The following is a 21,031-nucleotide window of genomic DNA, read 5'->3' as shown; positions in this document are numbered from 1 at the left end:
AAAAACTTTTTTTGCTACTCCTCCAACAAATTTTGTCTAATCATCACCAAATTTGGCACACCTCATCTTCAGAGTAAGCCTCACACAATTTATCATGAGAATTTTCAATATTCCAAACTGTTTGTCTGTAATGGGCCAACAAATCTGACAGCAAATCCATACAAAACTTGATAGGCATCTTCACGACCATGACCTGAGGCTATGCAACAAATTTTGTGACAGTGCCACCTACTGGTCAAAAGTTACAATAATCTTCCTAAAATGCTTCCATCTAACTGCCATTTTTGCTACTGCTCCTCCAAATTTTGTCCAATCATCCCAAATTTGGCTCAAATCATGTTGAGACCTGTCTGAACAAAATTTATCAAAGAATATTGATATTCAAACCGTTCTCCTGTAACGTGCTGACAAATGCAAAAAAAAAATAAAAAACAGGATGTGAGGGTCCATCTTAGCAGTGCATCTATGTATCATCATGAAACTTGATAAATATCTTCAGGATCACACCCTGAATGTACCCAAGATGTTTTGTGACTGTGCCACTTTGTGGTCAAGAACTGTAACAACTTTTTTTTTTTCTTATATCATTTGAAGAGTTTGTGCTAAATTCACAGTTCTTTTTTCCTATAATTCTCTGGAGTATGCTGAAGCGAACACACCAAGATCTGAAATCCAAGTGTACTTCTGGACCATTTTGAATTTTGTTAAAAACATGTTTTTTTGCTACTCCTTCTACAAATTATGTCCAGTCAACACCAAATTTGGTATACATCATTTTCAGACCAACCTGGACAAAAATTATGAAAAGAATGTTGATATTCCAAATGGTTTGCCATTAATGTGCCAACAAATCTGACAGCGAAGCCACCAAACAGGACGTGAGGCTGTATCTCAGCAACGATCTTGCACACTGAAACAAATCTTGGTAGGCATCTTCAGGACCATGCCCTGAGGCTATACAACACATTTTGTTACAGCGCCACTTACTGGTCAAAAGTTATATTAACATGCTGAAACCTGTTGTTCAATCTTCACCAAATTTGGCTCGCATCATATTGAGACCTGTCTAAGCTTGCACGAAGTGGGGAAAAAGTCCCAGACTGATGAGAAAAAACATAAATACCTTAAATATTTTTAAATTGCAAGAAAAAAAAAATTTAGGTTAGAGCAGTAGCAATCACAACCAATGTTCAAAGTAGGAAGAGACAAGAGACACAGGTCACAGCAGTAGTGGCCCATTTGTTCATCTAGACCTTTCCATCTGCAGTCAGAGAACCACTGTCTGTGGTCAAAAATACACATCATGAGTGAAACAACAAATCACTCTTTAATCCCTTTGCCTTAAGTTATGGCTCTGTTTTCCTGTGATTGCTTAGGCAACAACTGTAGCGTGTCTGTGAGTGTGCGGCTCACCGAGTCTGGGTGCTTGGCCCCCAAAATTGCTGCTTGCAGCTTTCATCTATCTTATTATATCAATTTGAACGATTCTAGGAAGAATGGCACAAACTATTCAACTATTTGGTCTAGGTGATAACATTTAGTAAATGGATTAAAGCTTTATTCCAAATATTGAAAATATATGACGTTAAGATTTAAGAAGAGCTTGCGCAGGCTCAGAACATACATGTCCTTATTCTCCTTATTTCTCATCTTTGCACTCCATTAACTTCTCTTCTTTTCAGCATATTTGTACGTCTCTACACTGGGTGATACATTTTGACACCAGTGACTGCGTGTCAATGCTGCGTTCGAGGCAAAGTTGTAACTTGTAATTCCCTGCCTACAACCGGTAAAAACACCCCTGAACACACCCACAGAAAACACCCCCTGAACTTGAAATTTCAACTCATGAACTTGGGGTAGTCTTCTCAACTACAAGCTCCTTCCCTGTTTACGGAGTGAGGTCAAATGAACATGGCTGCACACTAGAGTTGAATGATTCATCGTTTTTAAACCGAAATCACGATTTGAAAGGGTGCAATTTTCAAATCGCAAAAGCGGCGATTATTTCTTTAAACAAGGGAATTCAAATATGGTAATAACAAATATGCTAACTTATGAACAGATGAGCGGGAACGGTTCTAAACAAAGTTTGTCTGCAGAAAAGCAAAGTCCTGCAGACGACTTGGTGCCTAAAAAAGAAACAGTGCCGCATATGTGTGGAATTATTTTGAATTTCGAAGTTCTGATGTAGTTCAAAGGGAAGTACTTTGTAAAACCTGCCGAACGTCTGTGTCAACCTCGCGAGGCATCACAACCAACCTATATCAACACCTGAAGAAGCATCACAGACAACTATATGAAGAATGCAAGGCCAAAAGATCCACCGATGAACACACTGCTTCATCGCTACCCCCGCAACCACCAGCCACGCAAGCTTCTATTGCTCAAGCGTTGGAAAGAGTCACACCCAATGACAAAACTTCACAAAGGTACTGCGAAATAACAGACGCCATAACAAGGTACCTGGCTAAAGATATGATGCCGGTTTACACCGTCACCAAAGACGGTTTTAAGAATCTTATCCAAACATTCAATAAAAGATACTGCATTCCTTTGCGTACGTTCTTTAATCAAGTTGCCATCCCAGAACTGTACAATACGTGCAGGAAGAAGGTGGAAGCAGAGTTGAAAGATGTGGAATATTACTTCTGGATTGAAAGATGCACTACTTAGCTGGGGTCTGAACGAAGGCAGCCAGGTGTGCATCACCACAGACAGTGCAGCCAACATAATAATAGAGGCAGTGGAAATAAATGAATGGACCAGGATTCGGTGTTTTCGCCACAGACTCCATCTTGCTATCAGTAAGTGTTTAATTTATATTTAATGAGAAATTATTCATATAAAATACATAATCATAAACGTGTGTTTTATTTTGAAAAAGACAAAATGAGATCTTGATCATGGTACAGTGTTAATGTTAAATAGTATTAAAAACAGTAGTGCTAATAATCATCAGCATTAGAGTTATCACTAATGTTAGCCGGCGAATTTGTAACTAAGCTACTTGCTGTTGTTCGCTGTTGTTGCTATGCTGCAATTTCAGTCCAGTTTCATCCGTTTAATTTAGTGTTAGAAGATAATTAGTTTGTCATTATGCTTGGTCTTTGTTTGATACTGTGCAAACCACCACAACAACCCTGTAGCTCTTTTTAAATAATCGCATTTTAAATTGCAGTCACAATTTTGATCAGAAAAATCGCAAATGGATTTTTTTTCCTCAAATCGTACAACCCTACTGCACACACTGTGTAAAGTTCCCCTTCTCTACTTGTAAATAAGTTTATAGTAGTATAAGCTTTAGATCAGTTAATATCCAGACACAGTACGTGGTTAAATCTATAACACTGATCATACTAATCACTGTTTTGAGAAGGTAATCATCAGCATTAGAGTTATCACTAACGTTAGCCGGCTAACTTGTTACTAAGCTACTTGCTGTTGTTCGCTGTTGTTGCCGTGCTGCAATTTCAGTCCAGAACGTTGCATGAATGTTTGAAGTTCACTATAGTAGAACAGAACCAATAGCCACTCAGGCCTGTAACTTTAAAAGTGCAGTAAAAGTATCTTATTATGAGCTTTACGTGATCCAACAGATCAAGGACGTCATTACAACTTGCAAATGACCAAATGACCAATTACAGCATACCACAAATGCAGCGTACGCCCTATTTGGATTGGATTAGTTTACTTAATTGGTTATGTCACTTTTTTAATAAACTATACAAGTATACATTCAACATCAGTTAACTATATTTATTATTGATGCCAGCGAAAATTTCATCCAAAATGGCCAAAACCAGCACTTTTTTTTTTTTTTTTTTTTTTTACATACATTTTGGAAAATTTTGACCTAAAAAGGTTAAATAGGCCTACAACAAAGTATCACATCTAACACTTTACAAATAATGTTAATGGTGATGTTAAATGATCTAACACACTGTTTTTTGTTTTGTATTTTTTTTCCTGTATTTTTTTTTTTTTGCACTTGTTTTCAAACATTTTGAGCAGCAGATCAAGTGAAAATGTTGACCATGTGGCCGTTAGACAACCGACTTGTAAAAGGATCGCATCAAAAACGTACTGTTTAATTTTTTACTTAGAAATTACTGAGGAAGTAATCTAGCTGAGTTTTTGCAATTGCCGCTGCCAGCAAGCAGTTCCCGACTTCACAGCTGGTAATATTATTACACCTTCTCATACTCACCTTAAACCTGATATGGTGGAAGTGATTGAAACCTACAATGCTACATACAATTCTACTCTAATGCTTTAATCAAATATCTGTCTGAAATAAATATGTATACCATCTGAAAATATTTCTAGAAACTAAGAGCAGCATTTGTAGAATATGAGTGTGAGTTGAAATCATGCAGAGCTCCCTACTATGATATAGTCTAGGTGAAACTCTAAATATAGACGAGTGTTACAGTAAGAAATCACGGCTCTCATGCAAGAGTATGTTCTGTGTAGCTCCTGTGAAGAGGAGAGCAAGTTGTGTGCAGCTCCTCTGTAGAGCGCGGTTGTTATAAAATGTTGCACTTGTCAGAAAAAAAATAAGCTGATATCGATTTGAATTAACTTTATCTTTCGGTTATATTCTACCGCTTGAGATACTTTGGCTTAGTACATTAAAGCAGATTATTCCGAGTGCAGTACGACACGTTATCATCTACAATCTCAACCAGCTATTATGTTTAATATATCGGCTCAGTAGATCAGTCCGTGTTACTGTTTTATAAGCAGTGTAACACTTTGTGGGTGATGGTTGTGTGTGGATATCATCATGAACTCTGCCGTTGCCTCAAAGTGCACAGAAAACGACAGGTTGCTAATATTAGTAGCTTCTCTGACAGACTGTGAATTTACACCAGCTGACTACTAATGCAGGAGTCTGTCTGCTTCTTTACAACTGGAAGCTACTAGCTAGCAATCAAACTCCTAGAGTAATTAACACACTAGCATTAATAGAATCTCTCTGCCACCTTTCCCTGACCCACTGAGCTACAATCATGTCACTGCCAAATTAGAAACAAAGCATCTTCAATTCACAAAACAGATAAAAATGTTTTAATGGGGTGAAATACACTTGGGTGGTTATATTTCCAGTCTTCCACCGTCAGGTTTCAGTGAGTCTGTGCCCACTGCAGCCTCAGGTTCCTGTTCTTGGCTGACAGGAGTGGAACCGGATATGGTCTTCTGCTGTTGTAGCCCAGCCACCTCATTCTGAGATGCTTTTCTGCTTACCACGGTTGTAAAGAGTGGTTATTCGAGTTACCATAGCCTTCCTGTCAAATCCAACCAGTCTGGCCGTTCTTCTCAGACCTCTCGCAGAACTGTTGCTCACTGGGTGCTTTTTTGTTTTCCTCACCGTTCTGCGAAAACTCTAGAGCCTGTTGTGTGTGCATGATTTTACGTCTTCTGCTGGCACGTGATTGGCTGATTGGATCGTGGCATGACTGAGCAAATGTGCAAGTGTTCCTAATAAAATGGTCGTGAAACAAATATGACAAGTAAACTAGACTATGAGGGAACTTTACAAGCCTGACTGTCACAGTGAACAGTAATGATAATTGTAGTGCAACCACACACACATACACACACACACACACACAAGTATTCACAGGATGAGTCAGGTCCCGTATGAGAGAGCTATTAGTGCATTATTGTGTATGTGGGTTTGTGTTTACGCAGTTTGGGGATTGAATTAAGCTGGTGTGTGGTTTCCAAATGAGGCCCGAGTATGTGTGTGTCTATGTGTGTGTGTGTGTGTGTGTGTGTGAGTGTGTGACCCAGTTTTAACATACTCGATGACAGCTACATCTTCTTTGTGTGTGTGTGTAAATGCCCCACCTCCTCTGTGACCAGGCTTTTCCTGTGTGAATCCCTACAGGAAATGACACGTGTAGTCTTTCTTCCCTCGTCGTGGTAAAAGCCAGGGAAGCCTCAGAAAGCAGAGGAGGAATGAAAAATGGATAGAAGGAAAGGGAGGCAGTGCGCATGATGCTGATGTGGTGTGACAGGCGAGTTGCTCGTGGGAGAATAGTTACCATGGCGATTCCCCAAGCCCACAATCCATATTTAATGCAACTTCACTTAGCTGCTCACCTTTCTCTCTGTCCCTCTCTCTCTCCTTCACTCTCTCTTTCTCATTCGCTTTCACATCTCAGATTAAACAGTCATGGGCGAGATAGGAAAGTCTTTCTCCCTTTTTGCTTTCTATACATGGCTGTTGTGCTTTTTGTCTTGATTTTTCACAACAGAGGCTGTAAGAAACCCATTAAACTGTCCTAGAAACGCCCACCAGCAATGAGCAGAGAGAAGTGGTGATCAAATTTACGCCCCTTCCTCCATTTGGGACCATAGTTCCTGGATATTAAACACAGCAGAGCCTGCTGTCAATTAATCATTTGAATCAATACCAGCAAACTGGAGATCACGCCCCTGCTGAAGTTCCACTCCTAACCTAACACTGAACCTGATTTAGTTAATCAGCGACTTTTGAGAACCTCAGCATTAGATCCCAGCGTGCCTAGATGCAGTTTTTGCTCATTCCTCTGTGTGAAGCTGCAGAGAATTCATGTCTCGCTTATTTCCTGTAATGCCAGCCATTTTAAGAAACTTCCCTAAGGCTAGAACACATTAAATCTATCATAACGAGTCGTCTCGAATTGTTTCCTATACAGTGTGGTTTCTATGTGTCATGACGTAACACTGGAAATCTGAAGCTATTTTTAAAGATGCTCTAAGCCTTCAGTAGTTTATTAAATAAAGTCTGCTGTTTACCTGGAAAACTAATGTTTTTGTAGTGTCTTTAATTGTCCCACTGTAGTGTAACGTTTTGCAACATTGCATGTTGTATCTTCTGTTTCGAATGTAGCGTGCTGTGTGACACAAGGATCTGTAAATGGGGGTTATTTTTTAAATCTCTCATTGTATAGATGATCTAAAATGTGATTTTTTTTTTTATTATTATTTTATTTTTATTAGGTTATGAGCGCCTGTAGAGCTTGGTGATTCAGGAGTCAGAGACGAGCCAATGAGAGGATGGCCAGAGGTCACATGATCTACAAAGCCGCCGTCCAGCTGATTCTGCCGATGCTGCTGAGTGTGCTGCCGCTCACACACACTCAAAGTTAGTCTCTCTCTCTCTCTCTCTCTCTCTCTCTCTCTCATTATCTCACACACACACACACACACACACACACACACACACAAACTTACCCTGGTGCGTTTTCCCCCTCAGTGCAGTACTTTAAGGAGGTGAGAACACAGCAAACACACTCCTGTGTGGAACAAATCAATTGGTCCTAGAGCGTCTGAGCGAGGTGGTCTCGGCCCACTTCCAAATGAACTCTGGCACAGTTTGATTGCAGTGAGAAAACGATTCAATCTAACTGCAGGAAGTGATGTAGTGTATTTTTGTTTGTAGGTGAAACGAGCGAAGGACTGAACCTGATTTTTGTGATTTCTGCACACACTATTAATAAAAGTCGGACTAATTGGTGGGAAAGCACCCGAACACCCTAATAATAAAGGTCTTAGGCTGTGATGTGAGAGTCCACATCGCAATTCACAAAACCACTATGACAGTTTCTTACACTTCACATTAGAGCCATTTGACCAGGTTGGTAAAGCATAACCACAAACATTCATCGCTCTGAAAGAAACAGTCCACTTAATCTTCATTCTTAATCAATACACGACGTGCATCACAGTGTACAAGTTTGCTGACAGACTCTGTGAAAAGATACAGAATCCTGAGTTTTAGCGAATATTTACTCGTTTGAAAAATTTATTTGTGCTTAAGCGCTTCTGCGTGGGTGTTTTGCAGGATTAATTTTGATATGCAAAATCACACCATGTAAACAGGATGTCACGATTTTATCTGGCGAAAATCACCCACACACACACACACACACTCTCTCTGTCTCTCTCTCCACATGCATTGTGCTAAAACCCATGGCTCTTTGTTTTTGGTCAGAGGAGCAGGAAGGAGATTAGTGTGAGCGTCCACTGTGTCATGCTCCTCATCCCCTGACCCGGTTAATACAGCGGCCAGATAGTAAGGAAATCCACTTGAGTACATATGGGCTGCACAGATTTTCTGCATTTAAACAGGAGCTTAAACTGTGATAGTCTAATTCTCTTTTGCCATTGTGATAACCAAGCGACAGTTAGCTGCCCATTGGGACCTTAAAAAAAGCCCAGTGTAAGAGTTGTGCTGGTTTTGGTAGCTGTGCAACGAGTTATAAAAAAAAAATAAATAAAAGAGACGTTTTTTTTTTTTAAAAAAAGGTTGTAGTTGTAGGTGTGTTTGAATTTGATCCCCAACATTATACCTTTGCGCTTTCTTTTCTGCCTGCCGATAGTGTTCTCAAGCAGTAATACATTTCATTTAGTGTAAAAATATTTTATACAACATATTTTTATGTTCGATTGACTGTGATGCAGCGAAACATATAAACACATCTCACATCGTCCATTTCAGTTCCACCTCGTTTCACCCGGACACCCACTGACCAAACAGGTGTGCAGGGTGGAGTGGCTTCCTTCGTGTGCCAGGCGACAGGAGACCCACAGCCCCGAATCTCTTGGAGCAGGAAGGGCAAAAAAGTCACCAACCAGAGATTTGAGGTGAACACACACACACACACACACACACACACACACACACACAATTTTCATTTGCTGTGTGCTAGTAAATCAGGATTTTGGAATTGAATTGGTACACACAGACACTCATATTGGCTGTCTGAGATAAGCCTAAAGGTACCTGCTGACATCTGTTTCCCTCTCTTTCACACACACACACACACACACACACACACACACACATACACACATGCTAGGTCCAGGCTATATCTAAACATTATAAAGAAATCTAATTTTATTAACACTACATTTGGAGTGCTGGAAGAGTGAAATTTGCTTCATCAGCACTAATGGATATATGGATCGGATTGATGGATCTCTACATGCACACATATTTCTCTGATCTCCTCTGGGGAATCAATAAGTAGGAAATGTGTATCAAGTAAACATATAAAAAGGTCATTGGTATTAGTATTTCTCACACTGACTCTCTGTCTCTCTCTCTCTCTCTCTCTCTCTCTCTCTCTCTGCTCGGTTTTCCTCTTTCACATACACACGTTATCTCTCTGTCTCTCCATTTCTCTCTCTCTGTCTTTCTCTTTCACACATCTGTGATTCTCTTTCTCTCATGCCGCATCTCTCTCTCTCTTACCTTTTACCTGTCGTGCTGTCTCTATAGGTGATTGAGTTTGACGACGGCTCCGGGTCAGTCTTGCGCGTGCAGCCACTGCGGACCCCACGTGATGAGGCTATATACGAATGTGTGGCATCTAACGAGGCCGGAGAGATCAGCGCATCCACCCGCCTCACTGTGCTGCGCGGTGAGCACGCGTGTTCATTCATATAAAGAAGAGATTTATATCACCAACTTACCTTGCAGTTTTTTTTTTTTCGGCCTACTCGGCTTCACCGGACTAGTTCATAAATCTTTATGGGGGAGGTGCATTTCCCTGAAGGATCACCGCGTAAGAATCAGTTCAAAGCACTGGTGTTTGAACAGGAGTTTGTAGAACAGACATTACAGCAAAGTAGCTTTATACATCATACATGCCCCTCGTTAGAGGGATTCAGACGTCATCCTGCCATTGTACCATTCTACAGTGATCTTATTGATGTGATGCTTTTGGAACTTGCCATGGAAATCCTACACCGTGTGGTTTATAGCAAACCCACAAATACTGCTTGTTTATTTCCTTCAATTGACCAGAAGCTAAATTTATACAAATGGCATCAAGAGGGAGACGTATGTCCGACAGTAAATCCGAAAGAATCCCAGCCACTAACCAATAAATAATACAAATATAAATACAATTAATTAAACCTAACTGCAGAATTGTTTCATATTCTGTAAAAATGGGGGGCTCAGCTGGGGGGCTAGATTACAGATTACATTTCATTAGCTTTTTTGACAGCATTGTGATATAAAATTTCAGCTTATATCTCTCATCTTGCCAAAAGATTAACAGCACTAAGAGTGTGTCACACATTACTAATGTATGTTTGTGTGTATATATTACAGAGGACCAGCTTCCTCCCGGCTTCCCGTCCATAGATATGGGTCCCCAGCTCAAGGTGGTGGAACGTTCTCGCACAGCCACCATGCTGTGTGCAGCCAGCGGCACACCTGACCCAGAGATTACCTGGTTTAAAGACTTCCTTCCCATCGACACATACACTCACGGACGCATCAAACAGCTGCGCTCAGGTACGGGCTGGATTTAGTCTCAGCTCATCCTTAGGCTTTTGAAGAGTCAGTGATGAAGGTACCAAACGTACAGTTATAATAATCAGTTATAAAAAACCTGCACCTGAAAATGTGTGTTCTTATATGATCATGTGTCAGTTTTTATCATTTTGTTAAGTTTATCAGTGAGTAGTTGAGCAAAAGGACAACGTGTGTAGAGGTTCAGTCAGATACAAAGTTCAGCAAAGTAGAGAAAAAAAAAACAATATTCGATTTCATTTCCAGCATAGCTGTGTCTGTGGTCTTCTGTATGTTAAGAATGAGCATTGAGATGAAAAATATTTGAATAACACACAGATTTTATTATATCTTTGATAAGAATCTTATAGTTTTATCTTAGAAATATTTTTATACTTTTTAAGAATAAAAAATTAGCACACAAAGTTAAAACACACAATGCATGTTGTTGTATCTTAAGTCAAGTCAAGAAAAATATGACATTTAAAGACTTAAAGACAAGTTAAAGTTACCTTTAAAGACAATTCCAAGCCAGGGAAAGCATGGAAATCCAAAAGACATTTTAGAGAAACTATAGATATTCTGATGTAAATAATATTTGAGACACTAAATTTGCTAAATTAATTTTATTCTGTCCCATAACACTGCCTCCTTAATGCATCTCGTATTTCATGTGTTTCCTCTTCAAGGCACAGCATGAAAACAGAGCATAGATATAGTCAGGAAAATTAATACATTTAAAGTCTTGAAGTTTTTTTTGCAAGGAAAAGTGAAAGAATGATGAAATAGCATGACTAAGCATAGCATGAGCAAAAGAGACTAACAAAATGTTAGTCTCACCTTTTCTGTTATTTGTCTCGAACGTTAGGCTACAGATGTTGTTTAAGAATATAAGTGTGTTTAAGAATATAAATTTTCTATAACAGCAGCTCTAACAGTAGATCCGACTGCAAGGCACATCACAGATTTATGTTAATGCGCTTGTTATAGTACGTTTTCTTTCGCATAGTACAACAATAATAGTACTCTTGCGTATGCTATAGGAAAGTAATCCACTTCAGGGTGGTGTGATGCAGGCCGATGTGAAGCATTCACCATCCCGGAGACGATATACTGTATATCGTATACAATTTATTACACTTTTTTTTTTCCAATCCTAGTCCACAGTAACACAGCTAAATTTGAAAATGCATCACTTATCTTTGCCTTTCCATCCACACTAAAGCGTTTTCAACCGCTGAAAGAAGCATCTTTTTGAATCCCCTCTCTGTGGATAAATCCGAAAACACCACAACTCTTTGCAGCGCTGTTCTATATTAGGAATTTTAATTTCATGTTGTAGAAGTGTAGAAGCGTGCAAGAAATCATGTTTTGTAAAAACAAAATGTACAAACGATGTGTGGTTTTCTGTCATTTTGCATTTCGTAGACAAGAGACCTTTTGGGAAACTGACTGAAAATGCTAGTGAGGCCAGAATAAAATGTAAACGTTTTCAGAATGACTTGTGTTAATGAGGACTAAGAAGTCAAAGATGATTTTGGCTAAAGCTCAAATCTCTAATATGATCTCTGTATATGTCTATAAACATGTATGAGTTCTGAAGGAATAGTTTTGTTGTATATGCTCTGGTCTTATTTTTATAAACACACACACTTACACACACACAGTCTCATACACACTGTTTTTCCTGTAAAAGTAACATTAAGTGATGCATGTGCTGTCTCTCTCTCTATGTTTTGATCAACAGAGTCTTTTGGTAAGTCAGTTACTTTAAGGCACAACATACACATTGCTAAGATAACACGCACTCCTAGTATCGTTTCAGTAAACTGCATGATACGTAATGTTTCACCTAACAATAATGATTAGCCTGACCCCCCCCCCCCCCCCCTCCACCACACACACACACACACACACACACACACACACACACACACACACCTCCTCTGGATACACACATAAAGCTAAGCCCTGTGCCCTATTAATACACACTCCCATCACGTAGAGGTAGTCATTTTCACCTGAGTGCTACCCCCTCACATGTGCTACTTAACTTGTGTCACTCTCACGTTCCCTAACTGTCTCACTTAGAGGCTCACTCTCTCACCCCTTACCATCAGAGTACCTACATCTATCCTCTATCTCTCTCTCTCTCTCTCTCTCTCTCTCTATCTCTCTCTCTCCTGTCCCTGTCTAGCTTGCCAAAGTTTTATTGCTCTTCTTTTATTGCTGAATGTTCCAGTGGATTCTCCCTCGATCCCGAGGCTTCCTCGTTTCAGCCCCTCTCCTATGTGGGTGTGAATCTGCCTGTCTTGAGTGTTAAGCCCTGTGCATTACTGCAGAAATTCCCAGGAAGGCAATTGCTTCTTGCTTCCCCCCCATTCTTTTGTTCTGTCTTGCAGATATGCAAACTTATATGGAAGTGGAGAGATTATGTTAATACTGACCCATTTAGCACTTAAGACAAGAAGAATTACATGCCCTTTCTCCTTCTTTCTCTTTCTTTCTTTCTTTCTCTCTCTCTCTCTCTCTTTCTCTCTCTCACTGCACTAACTCCTTTTCTTTAATCTCTCATCTGCGTTCATTCTCACCCATCCAGGGGGTACACCAATCAGAGGTAAGAGTCTAAAGCTAACCACCCCATTCACCCACCTGTTACTATTTACTCTTCCTTTGTCCCTCACTTCTCTTCTCTCCCTCTCTTTCTCTCTCTCTCTGTCTCTCATCATTATCTGACCATCACATTCTAGTTTTCATTGATGAAACCTTGTCAATTTTAGGGGTTGTATTTATCATACCTACTTTCCTGAAGTTGAATATATTACTAATTCTTTATTTTTAACATTTATTTATATGGTAGATGGTGAGCTATATAGATAGTGATTTGCTAGATAGATATAGCTTTGCTTGATAGTGAGCTATAAACTAAATGAGAACATGGTCATTTAAGAAGATTATATCTTGACTGTTTTTTTTCTTGATATCTGTTTTTTTTTTCTTCACTCTCTTGTTCCCTCTGTGGATGCATTCATCTCTTCTAATGAAGCCTCATTTCATCTTTCAGCAATTTTCCTCTTGGACACTGCCTGTTTTTCCTTCCACAAACTTCATCTTTCTAATCAAACATCTTTTTGAATTTTTCTACTTAGAGGTGCACATACTATATATTTGACTGTGGTACTTAATGGAGTTTTCTTTTTTTAACTTCTTTGTTAACTTCTTCTCTGTGGCCTTTGTGCATCTGTTAATGAATTTTTACTATTTTTACTATTTTTTACAGCACTTCACATTTTTCTTTCTTTTTTTTGCAAACCAGCATTTTATTGCTGTTAATTGTGAACATCTGTTAAATACGCTAGAAAGCCAGAACATTGTTACTCCGTTATGCTAAAGCACACATGCACACACACTCATGATAGTTTGAGTATGTGAGGAACATCACACACACGCACGCTAGGCAACAGGCCAGATCTGACTTTTGAATGTGTATTTAAAAAAAAAAAAAATTCTCCCATCCTATGTATGTGCGTGTTTGTGTGTTTGCATGTGTGTGTTTGTTCAGGTGCACTGCAGATTGATCGGAGTGAAGAAACTGATCAAGGGAAATACGAGTGCGTGGCTACGAATAGTGATGGGACGCGTTACTCAACACCCGCTAACCTCTACGTCAGAGGTGGGTTCAGTAACAATTTGTAGAATCTCTGTATTAAAGAAGCATACAGTATATACACTAAGCACAGTCCTGATTTACTGTAGATGGACCCTGTTGATTAATGATGGTCATAAATGTTGCATCACAGAAAATTTCATTATGGATGAATTTTTTATTATTATGTTTGACCTGCGTAAGTTTCTGTATGCACTTTAACAATAGATTACTAATATATACATGCATACTCTAGACAGATAGACCCATTGAAGTGCAGTCTGGAGAACCAGCTGACATTTTGAGAAACACCCCATGGTTCCATCAGTTTGAGAGCCACACCGTTTCATAATCAGATGTGGGATCACCGTGGATTAATTTACAGTACTTCTGTTATAAATTTACTTTCTGAGGCCAAATTTTTCCATCCGAAATGGCTTCCAGCAGCTTTCTCCTGCTTGAACTGAACTGATTTTGACGGCTAAAACTGGTGAAAATGGTTTAATTAGGAGAAGAGCGCTGTGTGCGTTTAAATGCCTTTCAGTTCTCTTGCCTTCTTTTTAGTTTCTCACCACCTGGAGCTAGTGCTTTCTATTCTGAGATGAGCTTTTTTTTTCTTCCCTATGCTGTTATTATTTCTCTCTCCTGCCTTTCTTCCGCTTCTCTTCCTCTCTTCAGAACTGAGAGACGGTAAGTCCTGTGCACACATTTAATCCTAATTCCATATATGATCATAGTCACTCTTATCTAGAATTTACTACTGCTTATGTCTAAGCCCATTACCATGCATGATATGCTTATAAATTACATTATGTACAATCTTTTTTTTACATGCAGTGGGTCACAGTCTGCTAGAACTATTTTTATTTTAGATATATTTTTATTGTCCAACTATTTAAATATTAGGCTCATTATTTAAGTTGGATTAAATATAATATTAGAAAGTTGCACTTTGAGAACCACTGCTGTAACTCTAATTCGTAAGTCGTTTCACTTGATCACATATCTGATGAATATATGGCTTGAATCCATGTCAGTATGATAACGAGCCCTTCTGTAGTAGAGCTAATGACTGATCTGTTGTCACTCTGCCAGTGCGCCGGATCCCCCCACGCTTCTCTGTGCCACCCATGGATTACGAAGTCATGCCCGGAGGAGGGGTGAACATCACATGCCAGGCGGTGGGCGTTCCCATGCCTTATGTGAAGTGGATGCTTGGAACAGAGGACCTGACCCCAGAGGATGACATGCCCATTGGAAAGAACGTGCTAGAACTCACAGACGTGCGACAGTCAGCCAATTACACTTGTGTGGCCATGTCCACTCTCGGCGTTATTGAAACAGTTGCACAGATCACAGTCAAAGGCAAGCTTGTCATTCAGACTGACACTGATATATCGCTGCATCATTAAATATAGAGTCAAAATTAATTTCTCTGAAATGAAACTAAACTGGATAAAAATGAAATGTCTGAATATTTGGGAAAATAGTGTTTTAGGATTGCTGTCATAAAATCATGAACTGGTGCCTATGATTTATATGGTTTATATACTTACCCCACTAAACGTATATTTTTCACACCATTACGTGCATTGTAAAGTGGCAGTAAGTTCTGAAAATGATGATAAGCATCCCCACAACATGATGCTACCACCATCATTCTTCACTGCAGGGATGGTGTGAGCAAATGGTTAGAACAAAAAAGCAAAAAAGCACATGTTCAATAAGCCACAATAATTTACTTAAAATGTAAACATATGAGTTTTGATCAACCCATATTGGTAGAAGGTAATAGCAGGTTATATTAAAGATCCCTTGCTCTCTTTCCAGCTCTTCCAAATCCTCCAGGAGCTCCAGTTGTCATGGAGCGTTCAGCCACTAGCATAACCTTGATGTGGGACAGCGGGAACCCACTTCCTGTTTCCTATTATGTCATCCAGCACCGACCCGCCTCCTCCCATGACCCTTTTAAAGAGATTGATGCTGTGGCGACGACACGGTACAGCGTTGGCGGCCTCAGCCCCTACTCGCACTATCACTTCCGGGTCATAGCTGTGAATTCGATTGGCCGCGGTCCTCCGAGTCCTACAGTAGAAGCTCGCACAGCAGAGCAAGCCCCAAGCTCACCGCCACGTAGAGTCAGAGGCCGCATGCTCAGTGTCTCCACGGCAATGGTGCAGTGGGAGGAGCCAGAGGAGGCAAACGGACAGGTGGTCGGCTACAGGGTGTACTACACATCTGATTCGTCACTGCCAGTCAACCAGTGGGAGAAAGAGATAGTTCGTGGAGCAAATTTCCTGACAATACAGGATCTGACACCAAACAAGACCTATTACATTAGAGTACTAGCTTTTACTGCAGTGGGAGATGGTCCTCTCTCCAGTGACCTGCACATCATTGCCAAAACGGGAGGTGTGTGCACTTGTGTGTGAGTGTGTGTGTGTTCTAATCTTGAATTTTGTCACATAATGTTGTACTGTAAAGGATTTAAAGGAGTCCATAGATGATTAGACAGTAAAAATTTTTGTTGTTTATGTATTCCATTTGATGGGAAAACATATTTACACCTCTTTATTATAGGGAGTCTGATTAATTAAACCCTTAGCAGCTTCTGTATTTCTCGACCAGCTTTGTCTCATTGTGTCATTTGTCAATACACGTAAATGTTGGATACAACAGATTTGCACCTAAGCACTAGCAGTGACGTTTGTTCAGTTCCTGTGTTTGTTAGGAAACTGTTTTTGGGAAGTGCAGTTTTTATCCATGTGTGACAAAATAGCAGCAGAAAGTGAGTCACAACTGCAGACATGCCAAAAAATTCATGTTCATTTTTTCACTAAGTAATGTTTCTTAGAAATGGGGGGAACTGTGTATAAAAAGTATTATACTTCACCTAATACAGATGTTTCAAATGAATGCTGCCATTCTGTAATTTACACAGAGTCCTGGCAACAAAAATGTGTCACTGTCTAATTACTTACAGACTGAAATTATTTTTTTTTTCTCCTTTCAGTATGTGATATCATTTCACTGTCTCCTTTTCCAGTTCCTTCTCAGCCCACTGAGCTGAAAGCTGAGGTGAAGTCAGAGACAAGCATACTGCTCTCCTGGCTTCCTCCAGCTCACAGTGGCACTGATGCCATCATAGGATATGAACTCATATACAGGCTCGGAGACCAGCCTGAGCAGGTAAGCTGAACCTGTCCACAATAATGCACCAACAGTACAAATAAATCAGTAAATAAAACTCAGATATAGATCATTTGTTTGCGGAGTCATACACTTAAAAATATGCTACTTTTATTTGAATTATGTGTTACACTTCCCAGTAAGGGCCTTGCTCAGTTCTAAGTTACGTCAATATTTACGTGGGGAAAGTTCCTTGTATTCAGAATCAGAGTCGGTTTACGCAGCTGCTTTTTTAATTAAAATCAGCGGCTTGTAGTTCATGCCTCAAAGGTTGCCAGATTTTCCTTAAGAAGAAAAAAAAATCTGAAGACTGAGGCAGACTGAAGCATTTTTTCCCCCTTTGCCATCAACTGTGATACAATATACTATAACATCTAACTGGAGTCTAGTATGTTATATTGCCAGTATATTGCTGCATGAATAGTCCTAGTTCTAATTATCACATGAATCTGTCCAAATTTGGTTTATTTTAACTAAATGGCTTCGAGCAGGTTATAAAATGGCACTTGATCCAGCGCATTCCATTATTTTGCTTTTTTTTTGTATCATACTTCGACAGTTAATTATGTGCACAACATAATTTAGCCACAAGATCGTAAACTGAAGTCATGAAATTGTAATGTGTGTGCAGGAAGCAGGTAAATTTGTCATGTTTTTAATTTTAATTAATAAAATATTAATAATAATTAATAATTCATCATGTACACCAACCAGCCATAACAATAAAACCACCTGCCTAATATTGTGTATGTCCCCCTTGTGCCACCAAAACAGCTCTGATCCATCGAGTCACAAGACCTCTGAAGGTGTTCTGTGGTATTTGGTACCAAAACGTTAGCAGCAGATGCTTTAAGTCCTGTAAGTTGTGAGTTGGGGCCTTCACGGATTGTACTTGTTTGTCCAGCACACCCCACAGATGCTCAATCGGACTGAGATCTGGGGAATTTGGAGGCCAAGTCAACACCTTGAACTCTTTGTGATGTTCCTCAAACCATTCCTGAACAATTACTGCAGTGTGGCAGGGAGCATTATCCTGCTGAAAGAGGCCACTGCCATTAGGGAATACTGTTGCCATGAAGGGGTGTACTTGGTCTGAAACAATGTTTAGGTAGGTGGTACGTGTCAAAGTAACATCCACATGAATGCCGGGACCCGAGGTTTCCCAGCAGAACATTGCATAGAGCATCACACTGCCTCCGCCAGCTTGCCTTCTTCCCATAGTGCATCCTGGCTCCCAGGGCCCTGTCTCAGGTTCACCGGTTGTCCTTCCTTGGACCACTTTTGGTAGGTACTAACCACTGCATACCGGGAACACCCCATAAGACCTGCCATTTTGGAGTTGGGTTCTGACCCAGTTGTCTAGCCATCACAATTTGGCCCTTGTCAGAGTTGCTCAGATCCTTACGCTTGCCAATTTTTCCTGCTTCCAACACATCAACTTTGAGAGCTGACTATTCTCTTGCTGCCTAATATATCCCACCCCTAGACAGGTGCCATTGTAACAAGATAATCAATGTTATTCACTTCACCTGTCTGCGGTTTTAATGTTATGGCTGATCTGTGTATCTTGGGAACTTAGTAAAATTAGTAAAGAGAGCGGTAAAAAGTTTTATATACTGCATATTCATACAGACACTTTATGTGTACGCACATTGAGTTTTTAACCCCTTTCTCTTGCAGAAGATTGTGTTTGAACCGAGCTCCAGCTATGTGCTAAAGAATCTGAAGCCCTTCTCCACCTACACCTTTCAGTTAGCAGCGCGTAGTAAACATGGTGTGGGGGCCTTCACCAGCGAGCTCAGCATACAAACTCCACAAACCTGTACGTACACACACCTGACACACATGGGTTCAAATATAAGCAGAAAATGTTTTTAGAGTCCAAAACTGACTCTAATTAGAAATTAGAGATAGAAAATAATTTGAACAGTGAAGTAGTCACAGTGGTGAAGGAAAGTACGCTCTGTTACAAACGTTTACTTTTTTTTTTTTATGCCTACTAATAAATAATACATTTATACCACAGCGCAGTTGAATTCTCAAATCTGATTAGTCAGAAGGTGTGGATTCATGTTCTATAACAGCAGCTCTGACACTAGTGCCAGCTTCAGGGTTTATATTAATGCACCCGTTCTAACGTTATCATTTCTGTAGTACCAGCTAATTCATAGGGACTAGTATGACGAGTGCTCCACAAGACTAAGCGCTGTGATTTAACAAAGAAATGATCTCATCGTTGATATGGGGAAGGTTTCTGTGAGGAGACTTTTATTTAGCATTTATGGAAGGAGTCTCCAGTGTCAGCACTTTGTAACAGAGGTAAAGCTCTAACTTTTTTCCAACACAGGAAAGTCTTCAGGACAGAGGACTTTGCACATTCCAGTTTGTAATTTAAAGGGAGTGAAAAAAAAAGTCTGGTGAGGGAATGACTGTTTATAGTTGCTATAACGTAAGTGATAAATAGAACTACAGTGGTTCCAGAATGTCTCAATTAAAGCACACGTCGACCCGAAAGTCCATCATGCAGCGCTCCCTACGCCGTGTACTGAGGGGGATTTGTAACAATGCGTAGTTCTTTAATTAATACAAGAATGCCTTTGTTGGCAAATTGCTGTGGTATAAGAGGAATAAAACACTTCAGGACGTATTGTTATTGGAAAAAAATCATCTTCACACCACCCTTTCTTTAATTATTTTTCTAGAACATCCCCATTGTGTTTTATTCCTTAATTATTAGATTATACATTTAACCCCAAAAAAATGACAAGTATTAGTTACATTCAATAAGTTCTTAATATATTGATCATATGCAAACAGATAACACTGCAAAGTTACACTTATTTATTATTTATTGTAGAAAAAATAAGCTGTTAGTTTGCTCTCTTTGGGATGAATAACTTAAGGCACGTTACAGTCCAAGGATTTTTGTGTGAAAGAGGTTACGATTCAGATTTTGTTTCTTTCATTTGACTTGAATAGTAAATAGTCTTTTGGGCAATTTTGTCTTTTCTGACAATTGATTAATGCATATTTACATTAATTATGGCCCGACACCACTGTAGCCTCTTCAAAGTTAAACTGCAGTTCTCAAGATGAATGTTTTAAGCCAGATGTGTAAATTCCATTTTTAATTCTAATTATACACCAACTCTGACACATGCTGATCAGCTTAGCGTTATTTGTTTTGGTATGTTATTAAACTTAGGTTAAATTAGACAATGTTTGTACAAAGATCTTTATACAAAGTGCCTTTCAAATGTATTTTCATTTCTGATGCCTTGCTGCATAAACACCTTCAAAAAATAATTTTTCAACATTGTTATATTTGATGCAGTTTGTTACATCTGGCTAATGGAATGAGACAACTATGTTTACTTAGAGATTGCTTTAATCATAAGCTGAAATTGATAAACGCTTTAAACACATTTAGAAGTATTGTAACCAGTTACCATATAATAACTATTTTAACATATTTAACACAGTTAACTTGCCAGAATGACCTCAGACTAGATCTGTATGGGCTGAATGAGCTACAGCATTGATGCCCAGACCCTGTGTTCTGCTTTAACACACCTGATTAAACTCACTGGTGAATTATTAAGGCCTTCATGAGCTGGGTGATGAGTGTTAGAGCAGTTAGAAAACATGCAGCTGAGTCAGAAATGGCGAATCGGCCTTAGAAAATTTCCACAGTCGGTATTTCGTCTTCCTAATGGCTTGTCTGTTTGACATGCTGAATTAAAAGAAACAAGAAAAGGCTCCAGGCAATGGCGCACGATGCCAAGCCCATTTCGGTGAGTCAGGTAAGATATTGTTTAAGAAAAGTATCTAATAGATATATGGAGAAAGGAAAAGGAGGCAGAATGGAAAAGCTTGACTGAAGGAGATAAAGGTGA

General features: G+C 39.5%; 1 protein-coding gene across 4 annotated transcripts in view; it reads left to right on the top strand.

Moving 5' to 3' along the window:
- The window catches only part of ptprdb (protein tyrosine phosphatase receptor type Db), a 67,996-nt gene that overhangs the window by 30,441 nt on the left and 16,524 nt on the right, over positions 1 to 21,031 (top strand). For 3 of the 4 annotated variants that reach the window (XM_053230755.1, XM_053230757.1, XM_053230756.1), the window contains 9 exons: positions 6,994 to 7,138; positions 8,495 to 8,640; positions 9,278 to 9,419; positions 10,118 to 10,303; positions 13,863 to 13,973; positions 15,042 to 15,311; positions 15,777 to 16,358; positions 16,993 to 17,135; positions 18,816 to 18,957. In XM_053230755.1, the coding sequence (XP_053086730.1) occupies positions 7,051 to 7,138; positions 8,495 to 8,640; positions 9,278 to 9,419; positions 10,118 to 10,303; positions 13,863 to 13,973; positions 15,042 to 15,311; positions 15,777 to 16,358; positions 16,993 to 17,135; positions 18,816 to 18,957 (1,810 nt within the window). In that variant the 5' untranslated portion in view covers positions 6,994 to 7,050. Of the gene's footprint in view, positions 1 to 6,993; positions 7,139 to 8,494; positions 8,641 to 9,277; positions 9,420 to 10,117; positions 10,304 to 13,862; positions 13,974 to 14,029; positions 14,637 to 15,041; positions 15,312 to 15,776; positions 16,359 to 16,992; positions 17,136 to 18,815; positions 18,958 to 21,031 lie in introns of those variants that run through there. The other variant, XM_053230758.1, reaches the window with a different exon arrangement.

The sequence above is a fragment of the Pangasianodon hypophthalmus genome, chromosome 28 (genome assembly GCF_027358585.1).
Source record: "Pangasianodon hypophthalmus isolate fPanHyp1 chromosome 28, fPanHyp1.pri, whole genome shotgun sequence".
NCBI lineage: Eukaryota > Metazoa > Chordata > Actinopteri > Siluriformes > Pangasiidae > Pangasianodon > Pangasianodon hypophthalmus.
Note: the sequence above shows the minus strand (reverse complement) of the source record. Positions and strands in the feature narration are given on the sequence as shown.